Genomic DNA, 19,684 nt, shown 5'->3' with positions numbered 1-19,684 from the left:
TGTGCTCTTTTAACATGCAGCAAGTCATGCAGCAAGACATTTGAATATGTTTGGTAGTAGGTAATTTACAGAGAAGGAAAGCTTTTAATACCTTGTCTCTGGAAAGGCCTTGTATATTGCCTTCGTAACGGTGATCCTAATCTTGAATTCAGCATTCTTTGACGTAGCAATGCAGGATGGTAGGTTGGAAAAGCAGAACGTGCAGGTGTTGTAGTTGGTGGGGCAGTACTTCTATGTACTATTGGTCTGCCATAATGGGATTGCCTAGATACTGATGGAAATAAGCGGTATGGTGAAGCCCTGGTGGTGCTTTGAGGTTGACTTGTTGGTGGTGAGACAGTTGTAGTTGCTTTCCTTATTAAAGCAGACCGCTTAGAGTTTATATAAGAGGAAGAAACAATGGAGGGCTTATGATGATTTTCTTTTAGGGTGGGGGGAGGGCTTAATGTCTCTTCATCATCATATTTTGTAAAAGATGTTTCCAGAGACTGTTTGCTATTATTACTATTAACATTTTTATTTCTGTTTTTAAGGTAGCGGACATTAGAGTATGACGACAATCTTGTCTTTGCAGGTAATGTGGGATTTTCCATTTTTCCAGATGAAGACTGTTTTGAAGGAAGATCTCTTGTGTCTAAAGTTGAAAAATCAGATGTTGCAGAATATGCAGGAACATGTTTAATTGGTAAATCTATTCTGGAAGGGGAAATATTGCTTGATTTCTTTTCATTCTCCTGCATCATACTGCCAGGTGTCCTATAAATTGGTTTTGAATTTGAAATATGCATTGATCTAGAAAGAGAGTGAGACTCTCTGTCTGAAGAAGACACTTTGTCCTGGTCAGTGTCCTTCTCTATGTTGAAAGAGTCACTAGATAAAGATGTAGAAGAATCACTTCCTGTTTTTTCAAAACCTTTCTTTGAGTCAAAATTTCTTTTACTTTGGTAAAATGCAGAAACCAGGATTGATTCAGATGTTGGTTTTGAATGAAGATCTAAACTTGAACTTTGCTTTTTGGGAGTGCTTTTTTTTTCTTTAGGATGGTTTTGATGCTCCTTATGAGAATTACTTGGTTTTTCCCTATGTGAATGTGAGCCAACAGATGGGATTGGACTTTTTTTAGGTGTTATTACTGGTGGCGGAGGCTCAGATTTTAAACCAACATTGTTATTTTTGACTGGCATACTATGTCTTCCTGCATTTTGTGTGGAGGTTGCAGATACTTTCATTTCATCTGCCCTCGATATTTGAACAGCAGAAGTAATTGATGAATGCCTTTCTTCTGACTTTTTAATGTCGATCTCTTGGGAAGACTTAGAATATTTGGAAGGCAGTTTAGATGAATCTAAGTAAGGATCGTCTTTCCTAGCAGGCCGATCTATATATTTTCCTTCATTATTTTTTCTTACAGCCTTTGGAGCTGTTGTGGTTGTAATTACTGTAGCTGATGTAGTAGATTGAGTAGTAGTCATTGGCTGAAACCTTGATCCCCCATTAGATATTATTTTACTACCAACATTGGTCTTCACCTGAGAACTTCTCCTTCTGTAGTATTCTAGTAGAGACATTGCTGATTTTCCAGTAAAAGATGGGATGCGTTGCTGTTTACTAGAAGACTCTACTTTTTTATTAGTCACTGCTACGTTCTGTTTATTAATTTTACTAGGCAATTGTGCTTCAGTAGAACTTGTAGTATCAGTTGTAGTTGCAAGTGTTGTAGTTGTTGCAGTGGTAGTAGTGGTGGTTGTGGCAGAAGTGGGAGAAATAGTGGTTGAAGAAACACCTCTTATTATTGTTGGTTTTCTAGTTTTGTGATCAGAAATTTTTGAGGAACGATGACCATTAACAGTTTTAGTATTAAAATCAAGCAATTCTGTATCTGAGTTTCTTCTGCCTTTATTATCATAACGGTCTGAATTTAGAGAATCGTGTGCAGAGAATTTATTGCCTTTATTCTCATGGATAGAAGAATGTGCTTGTCTGGTATCAACTTTAGGAGATGGAAATAAACTAGACTGTGTTTGCCCAACAGAAATAGATTTCTGATCACTTTCACTTTCGCCTCTTTCCTTTTCATCCACTATTACCTGGGTAACCAAAGGCTTCTCATTTGTAGACAATTTTGATAGTTTACTAGTCCCTGGGCTGACAGAAGACTTATTTCTTCTAGTATTAATAGATGCTTTCCTTGCTGTATGAGATATTGGTAATGTTGTTTTACCTTTTTCTAAATCATGCATGCCATCAACATTTAAACTAGTTCTTCTCTGTGCATCTACATTCAGACTCTCTTTGCCTTCATTAACTATTTCTTCGCCAGTGCTTGATGTATATTTATCTTTTCTTGTGTCATGATCATCTGACTCAACTATTTCTAAATCCTTAGTTTCATTGTCATCAACTGCAGCTGTAGGTGGTGGTGCAGGTTTACGGTCAATAATTCTGCGTCCAACGTTTAATGAATTTGGTCTAATTGGTCTTTTGCCAATGTTTGGATTAAATCGATTATTTAACGTTGGTTGAAATTGTTTTCTTGGGATTGGTGTGGAAATTTTTATGATTGTTGTTGTGGTTTCAATGTCATCAGTTACTTCAGTTGAGTGAATATTATCCTCATGTTCCCTAGCAGTCTTCTTAGGGAAAGAGTGATCAATATCTTCTTCCAAAGATTCAGAAGAAATTACATTATCAGGGATTTTGTCTTCCTTGGAAAAAGTCTCTTTATGAGGCTGATGATAAAGATTTTTCACTGAAGTTGCACCTACAAAAGAATTTATATTTTGTCAACCTTATACATTGATAAGCACAGACATAAAAAAAATGCAATTTATACAGCATAAATAATAAAGAAATTAAAAACTACATAAAAACAAAGTAAGATTAAAGAAAACAATTATTAATAAGAAAAATCTAATAAAACTAAAACAAAATGTCACAGCAAAGTGTAATAGCAAATAAAGTTTTGATAAAAGCAGCTTTAAAATAAAAACTGACCTAATTGTCCACCACAATATTAAGAAATTAAAGTCGAACTTTGCTTGCTACAGCAACTTAATTATTTCTATTAGACAATTTTTGACATCCAAGAAATCTATGCTGCAATATTATTTGTAAATTGTGTCTGAATAGTGGACAACCCATTTAACATCAGGTCTATGGATTGTGTTTGAAAATATTAGAGGGAATATATTTATTGGAAAGGACCTTAAGAGGAAGAAGGGAGAGGTATTTTGAATGATGAAATTAGATACTGTACAACTGAGAGTTAAACAAACTTTGCATCTTTAAAGAGGACCTGGCACCAGGTTAAAACTGTCCAGTCTTTGCTCTTATTTTGTTATCACTGCTCCCCTGAGTATTCAGTGTTTTAGTCTTTTTTTACTCCATCATATGGTTCAAGAGGTATGGACCTTTTTTTTATTTATTGCTCATTTTCATGGTCTTTACTAAGAGGGTTGGCTCACAGGATTCTCTGCATTATTACCTTTTGAGACCATAAAAATTAGCCTTAGATAAAAAGACCCATATCTCTGGAACCACATGGCAAATTTATAAAAGATAAAAAACAGAACACTCAGAGGGCAGAAAGAATCAAATAAGAGCTGGATCTGGTGCGGATCCCCTTTAAATGAGTCTCAATTTTTAGCCAAGAGTATCCAAGTGCTGTAAAAGACATAAAATTCCACCAAAGCAGGTACTCACCCTCCCGAAGTACAGTGATGGCTGTCTGCCACTGCTCAAGTGTCCGGTGTTTTGACTGCAGCAGTGATGTCACATTTCCTGCTATAGTCAATCACTAATCTCAATGGCTTGTGCCAGTCTACCATGATACAGCCGTTCAGCTCAGTGATTAGCTGTAGCGATGAAGTGCGCTGTTGAAATGATGTCACCGCTGCAATCAAAACACTGAGACAGGAGTAGAGGCAGATAGCCATTGCTGAACCCAAGGATGGTGAGTACTTGCTGTGTTTGTTTTAGGCAGTTTACAGCCATTGAGGATCACTTTCTTGAAAGTGTAAAACTTCATGAATGTATTGTTGTAATTGCAGAATTGTTCTCAATGTAACCGGTTAAGTGTTTGGAAACATATGTGCTATTTAATAATTGTTTAGGGACTTTTAGGGATTGTGTAAGGTGTACATGTGACAGCACAATGGAACTTCATAAAGCAGATTTTGTATTTTGAACCATGTATATTGTTTAGTGAACAGCTATTGCAATGCAACTTGGTGTGTTGCTAAGGCCTCTTTCACACTTCAGTTTTTTGCATCAGTCAAAGTCCGCCAATAGGACGGATGGCGGATCCTTTTTAGTACTGATGACAACGTATGGCACCCGTCCGTTTTTTTTGACGGATCCGCAAAATGAATATTAAAGGAATCGCAGCCTGGAAAAGGAGAGAGAGAGAGAGCAATCCGTCACGATCTGCCATTAATGAAAGTCAATGGGGGAAAAAAACGGATCCTCAAAAGAAATTTGAGGATCTGTTTTTTTCAAAACCTGGCGGATTGTGACTGATTGTAAAAAACTGAAGTGTGAAAGAGGCCTAAGAGAGCGACATGTTGAACGGCAATATTGGCCTATGTGAAGTATAAAATAGCTAGGTGTGCCTATGTCATCATGCATGAGCAAGGGAGTGTGACAGAAGGTTTTGGTGTATGGAGCAATAGCACTTCATTGACACTAAAGCACTGTGAACATTGGATATGCAATGAAAATAAATGGAGGACAAAGTCCTGAAATTTGACTACTAAGAGTGTGAATCTGCAATAACAAAGATTTTCACATACATCTAGTTGTGAGTGTACCTTCTATTCCTTGGATTGTGGACTCTTGTGTATCTTTAATAAGGCTGAGTCTTGACTACCCCATGAACCGTCCAGTTTACTGTTCACACCCGACTCATTTACAACTTTAGGCTTTATTCACGCATCAGTATTTTTGATCAGTATTTCATCAGCATTTGTATGCCAAAAACAGGAGTCTTACCAAAACACAGAACAGGTGTCAATCTATCAATTCTACTGCAGTTTTTTTCCTGTATGTTCCACTCCTGGGTTTCGCATTCTAGCACTGATGAAAAATACTGACCAAATATTGGCGGGTGAATAGGCCCTTAGGCAGTGCCAGTGTTTTTATTTGTTGGAATGTAAATTTGCTAAATATTTCTATTCCCTAAAGTATCATATAGTACTGTGTGAACATTTAAGACATGTGTAGAAAAAATGCTACAAAGTAAGAATGAGAATGTTTTCAAAACTAGAAGGGTTCATAGTACATTATTACCCACTAGCTGCTGGCCCGATTCTAAAGCATCGGGTACTCTAGAATATGGCCAGCGGGAGATTAAAATAAAAAAAGTGATATACTCACCATCCGACGGCATCCGGACTGTGTCCCTCCTCTCCACGCTCCCGGCATCTTCCGTTCCCACTAATGCTTTGCGCCAAAGACCGCTGCTGATGTCACTCTCACGAGAGCGCGACGTCATCAGCGGTCTTTGGCGCAAAGCCTTACTGGGAAAAGATGCCAGGAGAGTGGAGAGGAGAGAAAAAGTCCGGAGGCCGTCGGAAGGTGAGTATATCACTCTTTTTTTGTTTTAATTCCATTTTTTACACGTTTAAGGTACCCAGGGTCCGGAGGAGTCTCCTCTCCTCTGGACCCTGGGTACCGCTAGCCGGTCATCCAGCTGCGTTGCTGCTGACGCCCGTGCGCCCGGAGATGACCAGCGGTAGCGGTGGCTTGCGTCCTTCTAATTGAGGACTGCGCACTGCGCCTGTCGCTGATGTGTCGAGGCCTGGCGGCCGCGACCAATCAGCGATGCAGGATTTCGGTTACAGACAGACAGACACCATAAGATGATTATATATATAGATTAACAAAATGAACTTTCTTAAGACAAAGTGTGGTCACACCAAATATTGAGATAATATAGATTTCTTTAGTTCATTTGCTTTACATTTTGTTTATTGATAAAAATAAACTAATAACACACTTTTAGTTTTAAAAGTATCTTTAGTTAGCAGCATTTTTCCACAGCATTTTTACCTGCCTAAAGCTTGTGCTGTATGTGTCACTTACAAACGATGCGCACATTTCTCTTTTAATGTTCTATTCTCCTTTACAAATCTAACAAACAGCTTCTTATTACAGTGAAGCAGAGATTGGTTGTACAATATTGTTGTAACATTAGTAATAAACTTCACAACTTTCAATAACTTTCACAACAGACAATAATTGATTGTAAGTTTTATGAACCATAAAATTAGCACTGTGTCAACAAGGAACGGTTTTGTGAAATATTTATGGAGTCAGAAGAGAACACAAAAACTTTAAAATTACAGTGAACAAATGGGTACTTCCAAATATTGAATGCTTACCCGCTGGTAGAGTGACTGTAAAGGCTTTAGACTGAGGGCCCTGTCCTCTTCTGTTTGCTGCCCGTATTTTGAAAATATACCGTTCACCAGGCTGCAGGCCATCAACTATGGCAGATGTGGCTGTTCCTGAATATGGTATCGATTTGCCTCCAAATGGCTTCATTGCAGGAGCATATGACACAATGTATTCTAAAGAGATTTTACAAAAATAACAAATATTCTATTTATTAATAGTCTAATACTACATTGTTGTCTAATATATACAGTTAAGTCTTGAAATATTTGACAGTGACCAAATTTTAATTTTTGGACTCCATACCACTATTTTGGATTGAAAATGAAACAAATGAGATGCAACTGAAGAATAGACTTTCAGATTTAATTAATGAGGTTGAAAAAAATATCCTGTGAAACATTTAGGAATTGCAACCATTTTTCTACAAAGTCTCCTCATTTCAGAGGCTCAAAAGTAATTAGCAAATTAACTTTACCATAAATAAAATGTTCATTTTAAATACTTTGTAGAGAATCCCTTGCAGGAATGATGCGTGATGTTTAGAAGCCATGGACATCACCAAATGCCATTTTTCCTCTTTTGTGATGCTTTCCCAGGCCTTTACTGCAGCTGACTTCAGTTGTTGCTTGTTTGTGGGTCTTTCTGCCTTACGTTTTTTCTTAAGCATGTGAAATGCTGCTCGATGGGGTTGAGATCGGGGGATTGACTCCACCATTGGAGTATATTCCACTTCTCAGCTTTAAAAAGCTCCTTTCAGGCTATGGGCCCACGTAGCATTTTAAAACGCACAATGAATACTGGACTCCTTCCCAGAAATCGCGCGTTTTTTTCAGCGCAATTTCACCGCGATTTTACTGCGATTCTGTTCGCGATTTTGCCGCGATTTTTCTCAAGCACTTTCGAAGCATCGCTTGGAAAGTGATTGACAGGTTGGTCACACTCGTCAAACATAGTGTTTGACAAGTGTGAGCAGATTTTTACTATTGAGGCCGCCTATGCGGCGTCAATAGTAAAAGATAAAATGTTAAAAATGATAAAAAAATAAAAAAATCGGGGTATATTTACCTTCCGACGTCCCGCGCTGCCATCCCGGGCTTCAGCGTTCCCAGCGATGCCTTGTGAGACCTGTGATGACGTTGGTCTCGCGTTACTATAGCGATCTCGCAAGACCGCTAGAGTCACGCGAGACTACGTTATCACAGGACCTTGCCGCAAGGCATTACTGGGAACGCTGAGGCCCGGGATGGCAGCGCGTGACGCCGGAAGGTAAATATACCCCGATTTTTTATTTTTTATTCTTTTTTTTACAGGGGTATGGTACTCAGGGCCTGGAGGATAGTCTCCTCTCCTCCACACCGTGGGTACCAACCGCACATGAGATGCTTAACTTCGCGCATGGTGGACATAGCCACATGCGGGAAGTAAGCAGTTCTCATGCATTCCTATGGGTGCGGAATCGCGGCAATTCTTTGCAATTCCGCACAAAAGAATGATCATGCTGCAATTTTTTCCGCGATGCGAATCTGCCGCAGAAAAAAGCGCAGCATTAGCATAGCATGTGCGGAATGCCATAGGAATGCATGGGGTGCGTCATGTACAAGATTTTTAAACGTTTTTGCGCCGAAAATCGAGGCAAAACACTTAAAAATCGAATCGTGGGCACACAGCCTCACAGTAAGTTTTGGGTCATTGTCCATCTACACCGTGAAGTGCTGTCCAATCAACCTTGCTGCATTTGGTTGAATCTGAGGAAAAGGTTTCACCCTGTACACTTCAGAATTCATCCAGCTGCTTCTGTCTTCTGTCACATCAATAAACATTAGTGGCCCAGTGCCATTGGAAGCTACACATGCCCATATCATCAAACTGCCTCCACCATGTTTAGCATAGGATGTTGTGTGCTTTGGATCATGAGCCATTCCAAGCCTTCTCCATACTTTCTTCTTTCCATCATTCTGGTACAAGTTGATCTCAGTTTCATCTGTCCAAAGAATTATTTTCCAGAACTGGGCAGCTTCTTTAGGTGTTTTTTTGGGCATAGTCTAATAAGGCCTTTCTGTTTTAACTCTGATTAATGGTTTGTACCTTGTGATGAACCCTCTGTATTTGATTTCACAAAGTCTTCACTTTATTGTAGACTTAGATACTGAAACATCTACTTCCTTGAGAGTGTTCTTCACTTGGGTGGATGTTGTGAAGGGGTTTTTCTTCACAATGGAAAGGATTCTGCCATCATCCACCACTGTTGTCTTCCATGAACATCCAGGCCTTTTTGAGTTACCAAGCTCACCAGTGTGCTCTATTATTTGCAGAATGCATCAAACAATTGATTTGGCCACTTCTAACATTTCTGCTATCTCTTTGACAGATTTCTTCTTTTTTTCAGCCTAATGATGGACTGTTTCTCTTCCATTGAGAGCTCCTTTGACAACATTTTGTGGGCTCACAGCAACAGCTTCCAAATGTAAATGCCACAACTGGAATCGCTTACCGACCTTTTTTTATCTTCTTAATTAATGATGGATTAATGAGGGAATAGCCCATGCAGCCTATTAAAGAGCTTATGAGATAATTGTTCAATTACTTTTGGTCCTTTCAAAAGATGCAGCTACATATTAAAGAGCTGTAATTCCCAAACATTTACTTCAATTAGGATGTAATTTCCCTCAAATTAAAGCTGAGAGTCTGCACCTTAAACTCATATTGATTATATGACTGTATCTTGAATACGTTTTGATAAACAGCTAAAATGCCAAAACCTGTGTCCCTGTCCATATATTTCTTGACCAAAGTATATATCTAATATGTTCTAACCCAATGTGAAGGCAATTGGTGAATATAAAATATACTGTAAATATAAAAACAAATGATGGCTCATCCATAGCAATAAGCTGTCTAATATTCAGTCAAAAAAGCTATTTTCAGTGGAGCTTGTAAGCCCTGTTCTCAAGCTGATCAGATCACTGGATATACGGTTGTTAGATTTAGATAGGTGACGTGTCAATGTAGCTTAAAAATGAATGGTCTGACTTAATTTTTCCCATCAGACCATTGTCCAGAGCATCCCACTGTCTTTCCTCCTTCCCATAGACCAACCTGCTGCCATCTCTTCCCAACATACGCTTTGCTCAGCTAGCCATCCACATTATGTAAAAGAACATATGAATCATTATTTAATTTAAACCATTCTTTAAGTGAGTGCCATGCTTTATTTCAAAATGAAGGAATGTTTGATTTAGTACATGGCATCGTGTAGCACCATCATTGTCAGCATGTATCACCCTTGATCTTCCCAATAATTTAAGCAAAAAGTATCTGGGGTAGTGTCTTGATTTATAACTTTTGTCTCCAAGTTTCTTCACTGAATTTGTTCATTGTAGTTTGGTCCTAATGAGGTTTGAAAACCTTGAAACGCATTGACACAATAAACAGCATTCAAGCTTCATCTTTGCGCGTGATTGTACCTTGGGCAGCACGGATTCTAAACCACCGTATTTCTCATTTATTGCAGCTAGCAGTGTATACTCACTTATATAAAGACAGCTGTCAATCACTAATTGGATCGCCCACTGAACCAAATTTCCCAAAAAGAACAGAGGATTAAATCAATAACTCACAGGTAATACTGATTTTTTTTTCTCACAAAACTATATATCAATCTGCTCAGCTCCTCCTGCTCTATAACATGGTGCCTGCAGAATAGACTGAATTTTCATAGTGACAGGTTCCCTTTAATAAGAGTGTAAGAGCCCTAAACATAGCAAGCTGCAATGCACTGTGTTCTGACACCATTTTATTAGAACCAGGATTTAAACTGCTTTTCTAGCACAAAAAACCTCCGTTAACTTTATTCTTCATTTTCAGCTCCCCTTCAGCCCCTTGCGGCCATCCTTGGTGGGGTTTTTTTACATCCTTAACTTCCTGACAGTTTTTCATGTATGCCTATAGACTGCATAGCCAAGGAGTCAGAGCTGTATCTGTCCTACAGCTCTCTCACTTTAGCCTCAGTGCCCACAAATGTCACCTACTAAGCACCTTCCTGAGACTTTTATACAGTCCCAAGATGATTAAACAGCTGCCCACACTGTTTCTCTTTCCTAACATTCCTTACACTTCACCTGATCTGTGCTATCCTGACACAATCTACAGGCAGTTATGCTACAAGCACTGACACTGGCTAAGTGTATTGTATGGAAGCAATGAGTCAAATACTGTTGTCATTTATTCTAATGTAATCTAGCACCAGGGGCGTACATAGAAATTATGAGTTGCTCCAGCAAACACAACCTGCTGGAGACCGACTGAAGCACTGCTGGGAACAACTGATGATGGCGGTTGGTAAGTATAAGACTAGGGACAGAGACCATAGATTAATAGCACCACGTTTACACTGTTATAAAAAAAATGCTGGAGTTGTGTTTTAAGAGAAATTCATTGCTATAATTGTTTGTTAATGAGTTACAAGTACAGTGGGGTGGGTACGGCACTTACAGCTGTTCTGCATCTCTCCCTATTTCCAGGCCAACACCTGCTTCCTGTCTCAGAGTGACAGGTAACGAAAAGCATGAGTGACTTGACAGACAGAGGTAGACAACTGGCAGGTAATAGGGCGAGAGAAGATGAAGAGGTGTAAGGGCCCCGTCACACATAGTGACGCACCAGCAATCCCGACAACGATATCACCTTGTCAGGATCGCTGGGGTGTCGCTACATGATCGTTGGTGAGCTGTCAAACAGGCAGCATCACCAGCGATCAGGACCAGCGACAAGCGGGTAACAAGCGACGCATGTCACTTAGTTACCCGCAGTGTATCTTAGTTACCAGCGCGCTGATGCAGGGAGCTGGTAACCAAGGTACACATCGGGTTTCTAAGGGGCGCGCGCCGCTTACAAACCCTGCGTTTACCTTAGTTACCAGCGCGCTGATCGCTGGTCTCCCGCCTGTCACATGTAGCGATGCATGCTGGCCAGCGGGAGACCAGCGATCAAAAAAATGTCCTGGCTATTCCAGGACGATCAGCGATAACCAGCAGGGGGGCCGGTCGCTGGTCAGTGTCACACACAGCGATCTCGCTGGTGAGATTGCTGTTGCGTCACAAAACTTGAGACTCAGCAGCAATCTCGCTAGCGAGATCACTATGTGTGACGGGGGCATAAGTGAAGGACCCACACAATTGCAACTTATTAGAATTCAATCTCAACTTACCTAAAACTTTAAAACTGATTTCCACAAGAAAAGTACAGATTTTATCAGATTATAAAATCCAGGTCACAGGTTCTCTCTAAAGTAATTCAAAAGTGTCCATTTGCTTCCTAATATATCCCACCCCATTGACAGGAACCATAACTCCAGATAATAAATGTTACTCATTTCATCTGTCAGTTGTTTCATTGTTATGGCTTATCAGTCTTTATATTTTTATGCATAACATAGGGTTTTTGTAACATATGCAGTAGGTAATAAATATACAGTTGTATGAAAAAGTGATTGCCCCCTTTCTGATTTCCTATTCTTTTTCATGTTTGTCATGTTTAAATATTACAGATCAAATTTAAATATTAGACAAAGATAAAACAAGTAAACAAAATGCAGTTTTTAAATGAGAGTCTTGTTATTAAGGGAAACAGAAATCCAAACCTACAGAATCCTGTGTGAAAGTGATTGCCCCCCCCTTCTAAAAGCATAAATTAACTTTGGTTTATCACATCTTTTAGAAGCTGAGTTCAAACTCCCCAGCCACTCACAGGCCTGATTACTTCCTCACCTGTTCCCAATCAAGAAATCACTTAAATAGGACCTGTCTAACAAAGTGAAATAGATCAAAAGATTCTCAAAAGCTAGACATCATGCCATGGCTCAAAAAAATTCTGGAACTAACTGGAACAAATGAGAAACAAAGTAGTTGAGATCTATCAGTCTGGAAAAGGTTGTAAAGCCATTTCTAAAGCTTTGGAACTCTAGCGAACCACAGTGAGAGCCATTATCCTCAATTGATGAAAACATGGAACACTTGCCTCAGTTAAAATCAGTGTTCATGACTCCACCATAAAAAAGAGACTGGGCAAAAATGGCCTACATGACAGAGTTCCAAGACAAAAACCACTGCTGAACAATAAGAACATAATTGCTTGTCTCAGTTTTGCCAGAAAACATCTTGATCCCCAAGATCTGGCGTAGAAGTAACACAGCATTTTAGAAACGGAACATCATGCCAACAGTAAAATATGGTGGTGGTAGTGTGATGGCCTGGTGCTGTTTTGGTACTTCAGAAACTGGAAGACTGCTGTCTACCAAAAGATCCTGAAGGAGAATGTCCGGCCATCTGTTCGTGGCCTCAAGCTGAAGCTCACTTGGGTTATGCATTAGGACAATGATCCAAAACACACCAGCAAGTCCACCTCTGAGTGGGTTATGAAAAGCAAAATTAAAACTTTGGAGTGGCCAAGTCAAAGTCCGGGCGTTGATCTGATTGAGATGCTGTGGCATGACCTTAAGAAGGTGGTTTATCCTCGGAAACCCTGCAATTTGGCTAAATTACAACAATTCTGCAAAGATGAGTGTGCCAAAATTCCTACAGAGTGCTGTAAAAGACTAATTGATAGTTATCGCAAAACGTTGATTGCAGTTGTTGCTGCTAAGAGTGTGCCAACCATTTATTAGGTTAAGCAATCTCTGTTTCACACAGGGCCCTGTAAGTTTGGATTTCTTTTTCTTTTAATAAAGACCTTCATTTAAACACTGCATTTTGTGTTTAGTTGTGTTATCTTTGTCTAATATTTACATTTGTTTGGTGATCTGAAACATTTACGTGTGAAACATTCAAAAGAATAGGAAATCAGGAAGGGGGCAAACACTTTCATACAACTGTAAGTGTCGATGTAAATACTTAGGTCCCCAAGAAATGAGAAACGTATTCAAGGAGTGATACCTTTATTGGCTAACCAGAAAAATTATATTTGCAAGCTTTCAGGGTACCACAGTATTATTTTGTATTAAAGAACTGTAAATGTCAAATTTCAGAAGAGCTTTTACACAAAAAGATAGGTAAAACAATTCAGTGGCTAATACATCAATGGAAAAATGTAATGTATCTGAACTATGCTGAAGCATTTGTACATTTGCCTGAAGGAGCAAATTCTTCGAAGACGATTGTCCTTCATATGGAAATAGATCTGGAAAATGAACTGAACAATAAGACATTCTACTACATTCTACTAATACTTAAATGAATCTACTGTATAAACCCTCAAGGAAAACATTAGTTGGCCAGCTGAGTAATATCTGACCTTAAGGTACGTTCACATATAGCAGGTTTGGGTTTGTTGTAGAACTACTGAATTCACATATTTGTTAATGATTTTCAACCAGTCAAATTTCTGCAACAAGTTTACTGCGTGTGAACATACCCACAATATTTATTTAATCAAATAAGATACTCTCACAGGAATAGGTGCTATAATACTTCTTAAATATCTAACTTAAATATCTAAATATCTAAATATCTAACTTTTATTTAGTAACAGGTGTATAATATAGTAATATTTTATGTCAAAGTTAAAACACAAGCTTGTTTTAATCAAAATTCCAATTTTTTTTTAACCAACAATTTTTTGAAAACATGTTGCAAATTTTACATGTAAGGACCAAAACCAATAGGTTTTTAAAACCGTTCAGCCAATATTTATGAACTATAACAGAACAGAGTTGTAATAACCTTTTATTTTTCCAGCATTGTCAGTGAGTTCATCCCACATTACCCGCACAGATGTAGGTTTTCCTTTCAGTGGTTCCACATAAAGGTTTTCAGGTGCAGTTGTTGGAGCTTTAGGAGTAAAAAACATAAGGAGAGTTTAGCTCTGGCTCAGTATATATTTGAATTATGTCAACTCTAAACTAAGAAGTGGTTACACAAAACACACTCAAAACGCACTCATAAGCTATGTTCACATGTTGCTTTTTTGCTGTTTTTTGTGCAGCCAAAATCTGATCTCTTGCATTAAAAAGGCTGCAGACAAAAAGCGGGTTTTGATGGCTTTTTTGCTGCTTTTCTTGCTGCATTTTTGCTGCATTTTTCAGGATCCCAATGTTCAGCTTTACAACCACCATACAAATATGAACAATGTAAGGTGTTAGGCCACCAATGCAAGACATAACCATAAAACATTTTTGGAAAAAAGGGCAATTTGATAAAAAATTTTAGTGTAATGTCCACTTGTTTAGATGCCGCCGACTTAAGTCCCGACAGGATGGGTGCGGGGAGGGTTGGATACCCCTTGTACCTTGTTACGGATGGGCCACCTTATCCCCCACCGGACTGGTCGGTTTATGTTCTTTTGTTACTGTTCGCTACTCATCTTGCTCTTTTCTCGTAAGATAACTAAACATGTTTGTGCTATAACTAATTTTTTACACCCAGTCCTCTAGGATATACAGGGGATCACCGCTGGACATTCCGTTCATCCCCCTTATGGACTATCTTGTCTGGTTTCGATTCGAAGCTGGGTCCCCCCCCTGCTGCAGATAAGTTTCATTTTGTCAATACTTGTTTTTATGATGTTTACACTGTTGTTCGAAGTTCTTGCATTGGTGCTACCTATGTCACTTGCATCACATACACACCCCATCCTATGACCAGTCAATTTACAGTAGATAGCTTGACAATAGCCTCCTACAATGTGAAGGGCTTGAACTCCCCAGCCAAGAGGCGTCAAATCATGCTTCTTCTAAAGAAAAATAAAACAAAAATTGCCTTCCTACAAGAGACTCATTTTAAAAAAGGTCGCTCCCCTGATACCTCTTGATCTTTCCTCCCGACTTGGTTTAACAGCAACAGTTCTTCTTCTTCTAAAGGGGTCAGCATTGCTTTATTTAAGAATCTGCCTTTCCAATGGAAGGACACACTCTCAGATCCGGAGGGCCGTTACATTATGGTGAAAGGCCTTTTGGCTAACACAATGGTGACTTTGTGCAACCTTTAGGCCTCCAATAAGCATCAGGACCTGTGGCTGTCCAAAACCTTGGGTACTCTAACCCCATTTAAGGAAGGCCTCCTTATAATAGGTGGTGGCCTCAATGCTACTCTAAATTCCTCAATGGACTCATCCTCGGGATCTAAAAACACTTCACAAAGAGCAATTAGGAAGATTCACATTGCTTTAAACTCCCTAAACCTGATCGATCCTTGGTGAACAAATAACCCATAGACAAGGGACTATACTTTCTTTCCCCCCCCCCGCACAATTCATATCAAAGACTAGACTATTTTTTTGTCCAAAACCACTCCCTCCCTTTGATAAAGAAAACCAACATAGGTCTAATCACACTATCCGACCATGCACCCATATACCTAGAAATCACTATCACCTCTCTTCCAAGACCCATGGGAACGTGGAGACTAAATAAAACCCTATTAGACAATGATAAAAACCTCAAAAAAATAAAATACACATTAGACCTGTTATTTAAAGAAAACATTCACCCTGATATCTCCCACCCTATGGTATGGGAGGCCTATAAGGCGGTGATTAGAGGGAAACTCATAGCTTTAGGCTCCTTTACAAAAAAAGTAGAGACAAAGATCTTATCCATTATCCATCAAACTAACACCCTTGAAACTGTACATAAAAAATCTTTAGCAACCCAAGCGCAAGAATCTCTGAAAAACCTAAAGGGGGTTTTACACTACGCGATATCGCTAGCAATATCGCTAAAACGTCACTGGTTTTGTGACATTATAGCGATATTGCTAGTGATATCGCTATGTGTGATACTTACCAGCGACCGGCTCCCCCGCTGCTCATCGCTGATCGCGCGAGAATGTCCGGCTCCATTTCTCGTCGGGCGCTTCCTGCTGGGCTTCCTGCTGTGACGATGAGCGACGCGTGGAGGCGGGCGGGAGGACGCCAGGATCGCTGTGTGTGAATGGTAAGTATCGTGCGCTGCGTCGCTGCTGCATCGCTGTGAGATCTTTCTGTATGAAAGCTCACTAGCGATCATTTAGCGATGCACCAGCGATCCTGACCGGGTCGGATCGCTGGTTGGATCGCTGGTGCATCGCTAAATGTAAAAGGGCCTTAAGGAACAAATTAAAAGATATCTTAAATGTTCGTTCAGCCAAAACTTATCTAAGTTGTAAGCAGAAATTCTATATGCATGGCAAGAGAGGAAGTAAACTTACATCCTCGCTTCTAAAAAAACAAATAGATCGAGCATTTATACGAAAAATCAAAAATGAAAAATCTCAAATAGTCTCTAAGATAGCCGACATAGCTAAAGCGTTCACGTGGTTCTATGAGGGCCTCTACAACTTGCCCAGACCCCCCTCAATGCAGGACCCTACGGTGGCAGAGGATCAAATTTCAACTTTCCTTTCCACTATTGACTTGCCAAAACTTAATCCCTCAGACAAGGACATACCACTGGCCCCAATCACTACACAAGAAATTTTAGAAATCTTAAAATCAATACCTATGGGCAGATCACCAGGTCCTGACGGTTTCCCGATCATATATTACAAAAGTTTGCCGAAATCCTTGTCGCAGACCTGTCTAACCTATTTAATGAACTTGTCATGATCTCAGTGCGGGTTTGACTCGCACACGTGGGGTTAATGTTTGGAACCAGTGCTGATGACTGGCATTTCTGGGGTTAAAGGTTGTGATCCCGGTGCAGGCCTGGGGGTCCAGAGGCCCCCCGTTGAGAGGGGGGTACTGTCATGATCTCAGTGCGGGTTTGACTCGCACACGTGGGGTTAATGTTTGGAACCAGTGCTGATGACTGGCATTTCTGGGGTTAAAGGTTGTGATCCCGGTGCAGGCTTACCTGCACACCTGGGGCTATGATTGTGGCCTCTCCCTGGTTCTGGGGGAGGCTTCTTATAGCCTCAGGACGCTCCCATCCCTGTCAGTTATACTTTCGCCCTTGGCATTGTGTGGTGACCCCTGAGTGTGTTTGTGCTGTGTTCTGGTTACTTGATTCTCTGTGTATGACTCGGTCTGTTCCCTGGATATCGCTTTGGATTCTGCCTGGTACCTTATATGTCTGTTTGGTTTTGATCTCTGCTTGGCCCTGATTATCCGCTCTGTCTCCTCCCTGGTACTGTACTGTGATCCTGTGTATGACCTTTGGCTTTGTCTGACCTCCCATCTGTTTATCTCTCCTGTACCTCGCTGGTCTGTACTGTGCATAACCTCTGCTTTGCTTGGACTCTGAGTTCTCTTCCTTCTCTGTGTGCAGGACGCTAAGCCCCGCCCCCTTGCAGTCACATGACCATTCACATGACCTTAGGTCCTATGCTGGCTTCCTAAACTTCAGCATCCACAGGTCCTGTGCATCGGTACTTTCTGGCTGTACCTGACCCCGGTACCCCTACATTGCGGGTGAGTCACTGCTCAGCGGAGGCTGCACGCCGGCGCTGACACTCAGGACACGCACACTGGCTCAGTGAGCAAGTACAGTGCGGTGTTCCTGACAGAACTCTTAAAAGGCACCCCCCTACCCAAACAAGCGTTAGAAAATTTTATATCCATTATACCCAAGGAGGGGAAGAATCCTGAGCTGTGCGGCAGTTACCGCCCCATATCCCTGTTAAACACAAACGTCAAACTTTGGGCTAAAGTCTTAGCCAACAGGGTAAGCGGCCTAAAGGGCCTGTCACACTAAGAGATATCGCTAGCAATATCGCTATAACTAGTGACGTTATAGCGATATTGCTAGCGATATCGCTGTGTCTGATACTTACCTACGACCGGCTCCCCCGCTGGTAATCGCTGATCGCACGAGAACGTTCAGGACTGTTTCTCGTCGTCAGCTTCCTGCGTCGCTTCCTGCTGTGAGGACGAGCGACGCGTGGAGCCGGGCGGGAGGACGCAGGATCGCCTGGTGTGACAGGTAAGTAGCGACCCCCGTCCCCAGCGATGTCGCTAGTGAAATCTGCCTATGTGGCAGCTCACTAGCGACCACTTAGCGATGTACCAGCGATCCTGACCGCGTCATATCGCTGGTCGGGATCGCTGGTACATCGCTAAGTGTGACAGTACCTTTATACCCAAGCTGGTCCACCCTGACCAAACTGGATTTGTAAAGGGGAGGGAGGGAGAAGACAACGCAGCCAGGATTCTTCACTCTATTAACCACGCATTTAAAACAAAATCCCCCTTAGTCCTCTTATCAACCGACGCCGAAAAGGCTTTTGACCACATAAGTTGGCACTTCATGGAAAAAACACTTGAAAAATTTGGGTTTCCTAGCAACTTCATCAAAGCTATATTTTCTTTATACTCAGACCCGTCCGCTAAGATAAAAATTAATGGTATATATTCTCAACCCTTTGACATCCGAAATAGCACATGACAGGGTTGTCCCCTCTCACCCACCCTTTTTATATTGGTAATAGAAACATTAATACAAGCAGTGCGACAAAACCCAGATATTAAGGGATTAAAAATTAAATACACTGAGCAGAAATGCGCAGCCTTCGCTGACGACCTGCTCATCCTTATTACCAACCCCAGAGTAGCCACACATTATATAGTTGACATTTTCCACAATTTTAGCGAATTATCAGATTTCAAAATCAATTGGGACAAATGGGAGGCATTGAATATATCGGCCTCAGATGAAGACATTTCCTTCCTGAAGGGCACAACACCATTCAAATGGCCTACAAAACACATTAAATATTTAGGAATTTTCCTTACCAAGAATCCCCCAGATCTCTATACAAAGAAAACTATGAAAAACTGATTAAGGTAATTGAGGGGCAATTAAAGTCCTTCGACCACCCATACCTTTCTTGGCTGGGAAGGATAAATATAATCAAAACATACATCACACATAAAATACTATACACAATGTCCATGTTGCCAATTCCACTCCCTAATACTTTCTTTTCGTCCATCAGGAGAACTATCTCACAATACGTTTGGAAGTTCAAAAAATCAAGGCTTTCCCACAGATTTCTTACTCTCCCGATTTTATCTGGGGGCCTAAAATTTCCAGATTTCACTTCTTATCATAAAGCCATTCACATCAATAGATGGTTAAAACTTGCACGTGCATACCAATCCCCGAATCACAATAACCTTGAACTACTTCTCCTTGAGAAAAATGCGCACCATTATATCTGGAATGATTTGATACCCCCCGCCCATTTAAAATTAGACCCAATTACCCTGACTACTTTAAAAGTCAAAAACGACTTAAGTAAAACTTTCTCTATTTCCGAAGGACTATCCGCACTAACACCCACAAATGTCATTGCATATCTTCTTAACCCCAACTATATTG

General features: G+C 40.5%; 1 protein-coding gene across 1 annotated transcript in view; it reads right to left on the bottom strand.

Moving 5' to 3' along the window:
- FNDC1 (fibronectin type III domain containing 1) overlaps positions 1–19,684 on the bottom strand; it is a 383,993-nt gene that overhangs the window by 128,208 nt on the left and 236,101 nt on the right. Inside the window, exons 6-8 of the mRNA XM_073545156.1 lie at positions 14,112–14,219; positions 6,381–6,569; positions 92–2,761 (exon numbers count right to left, since the gene is read on the bottom strand). Of these exons, the coding sequence (XP_073401257.1) occupies positions 92–2,761; positions 6,381–6,569; positions 14,112–14,219 (2,967 nt within the window). The remainder of the gene's footprint in view (positions 1–91; positions 2,762–6,380; positions 6,570–14,111; positions 14,220–19,684) is intronic.

The sequence above is a fragment of the Dendrobates tinctorius genome, unplaced genomic scaffold, assembly GCF_039654945.1.
Source record: "Dendrobates tinctorius isolate UK_male_01 unplaced genomic scaffold, ASM3965494v1 ptg000140l, whole genome shotgun sequence".
NCBI lineage: Eukaryota > Metazoa > Chordata > Amphibia > Anura > Dendrobatidae > Dendrobates > Dendrobates tinctorius.
Note: the sequence above shows the minus strand (reverse complement) of the source record. Positions and strands in the feature narration are given on the sequence as shown.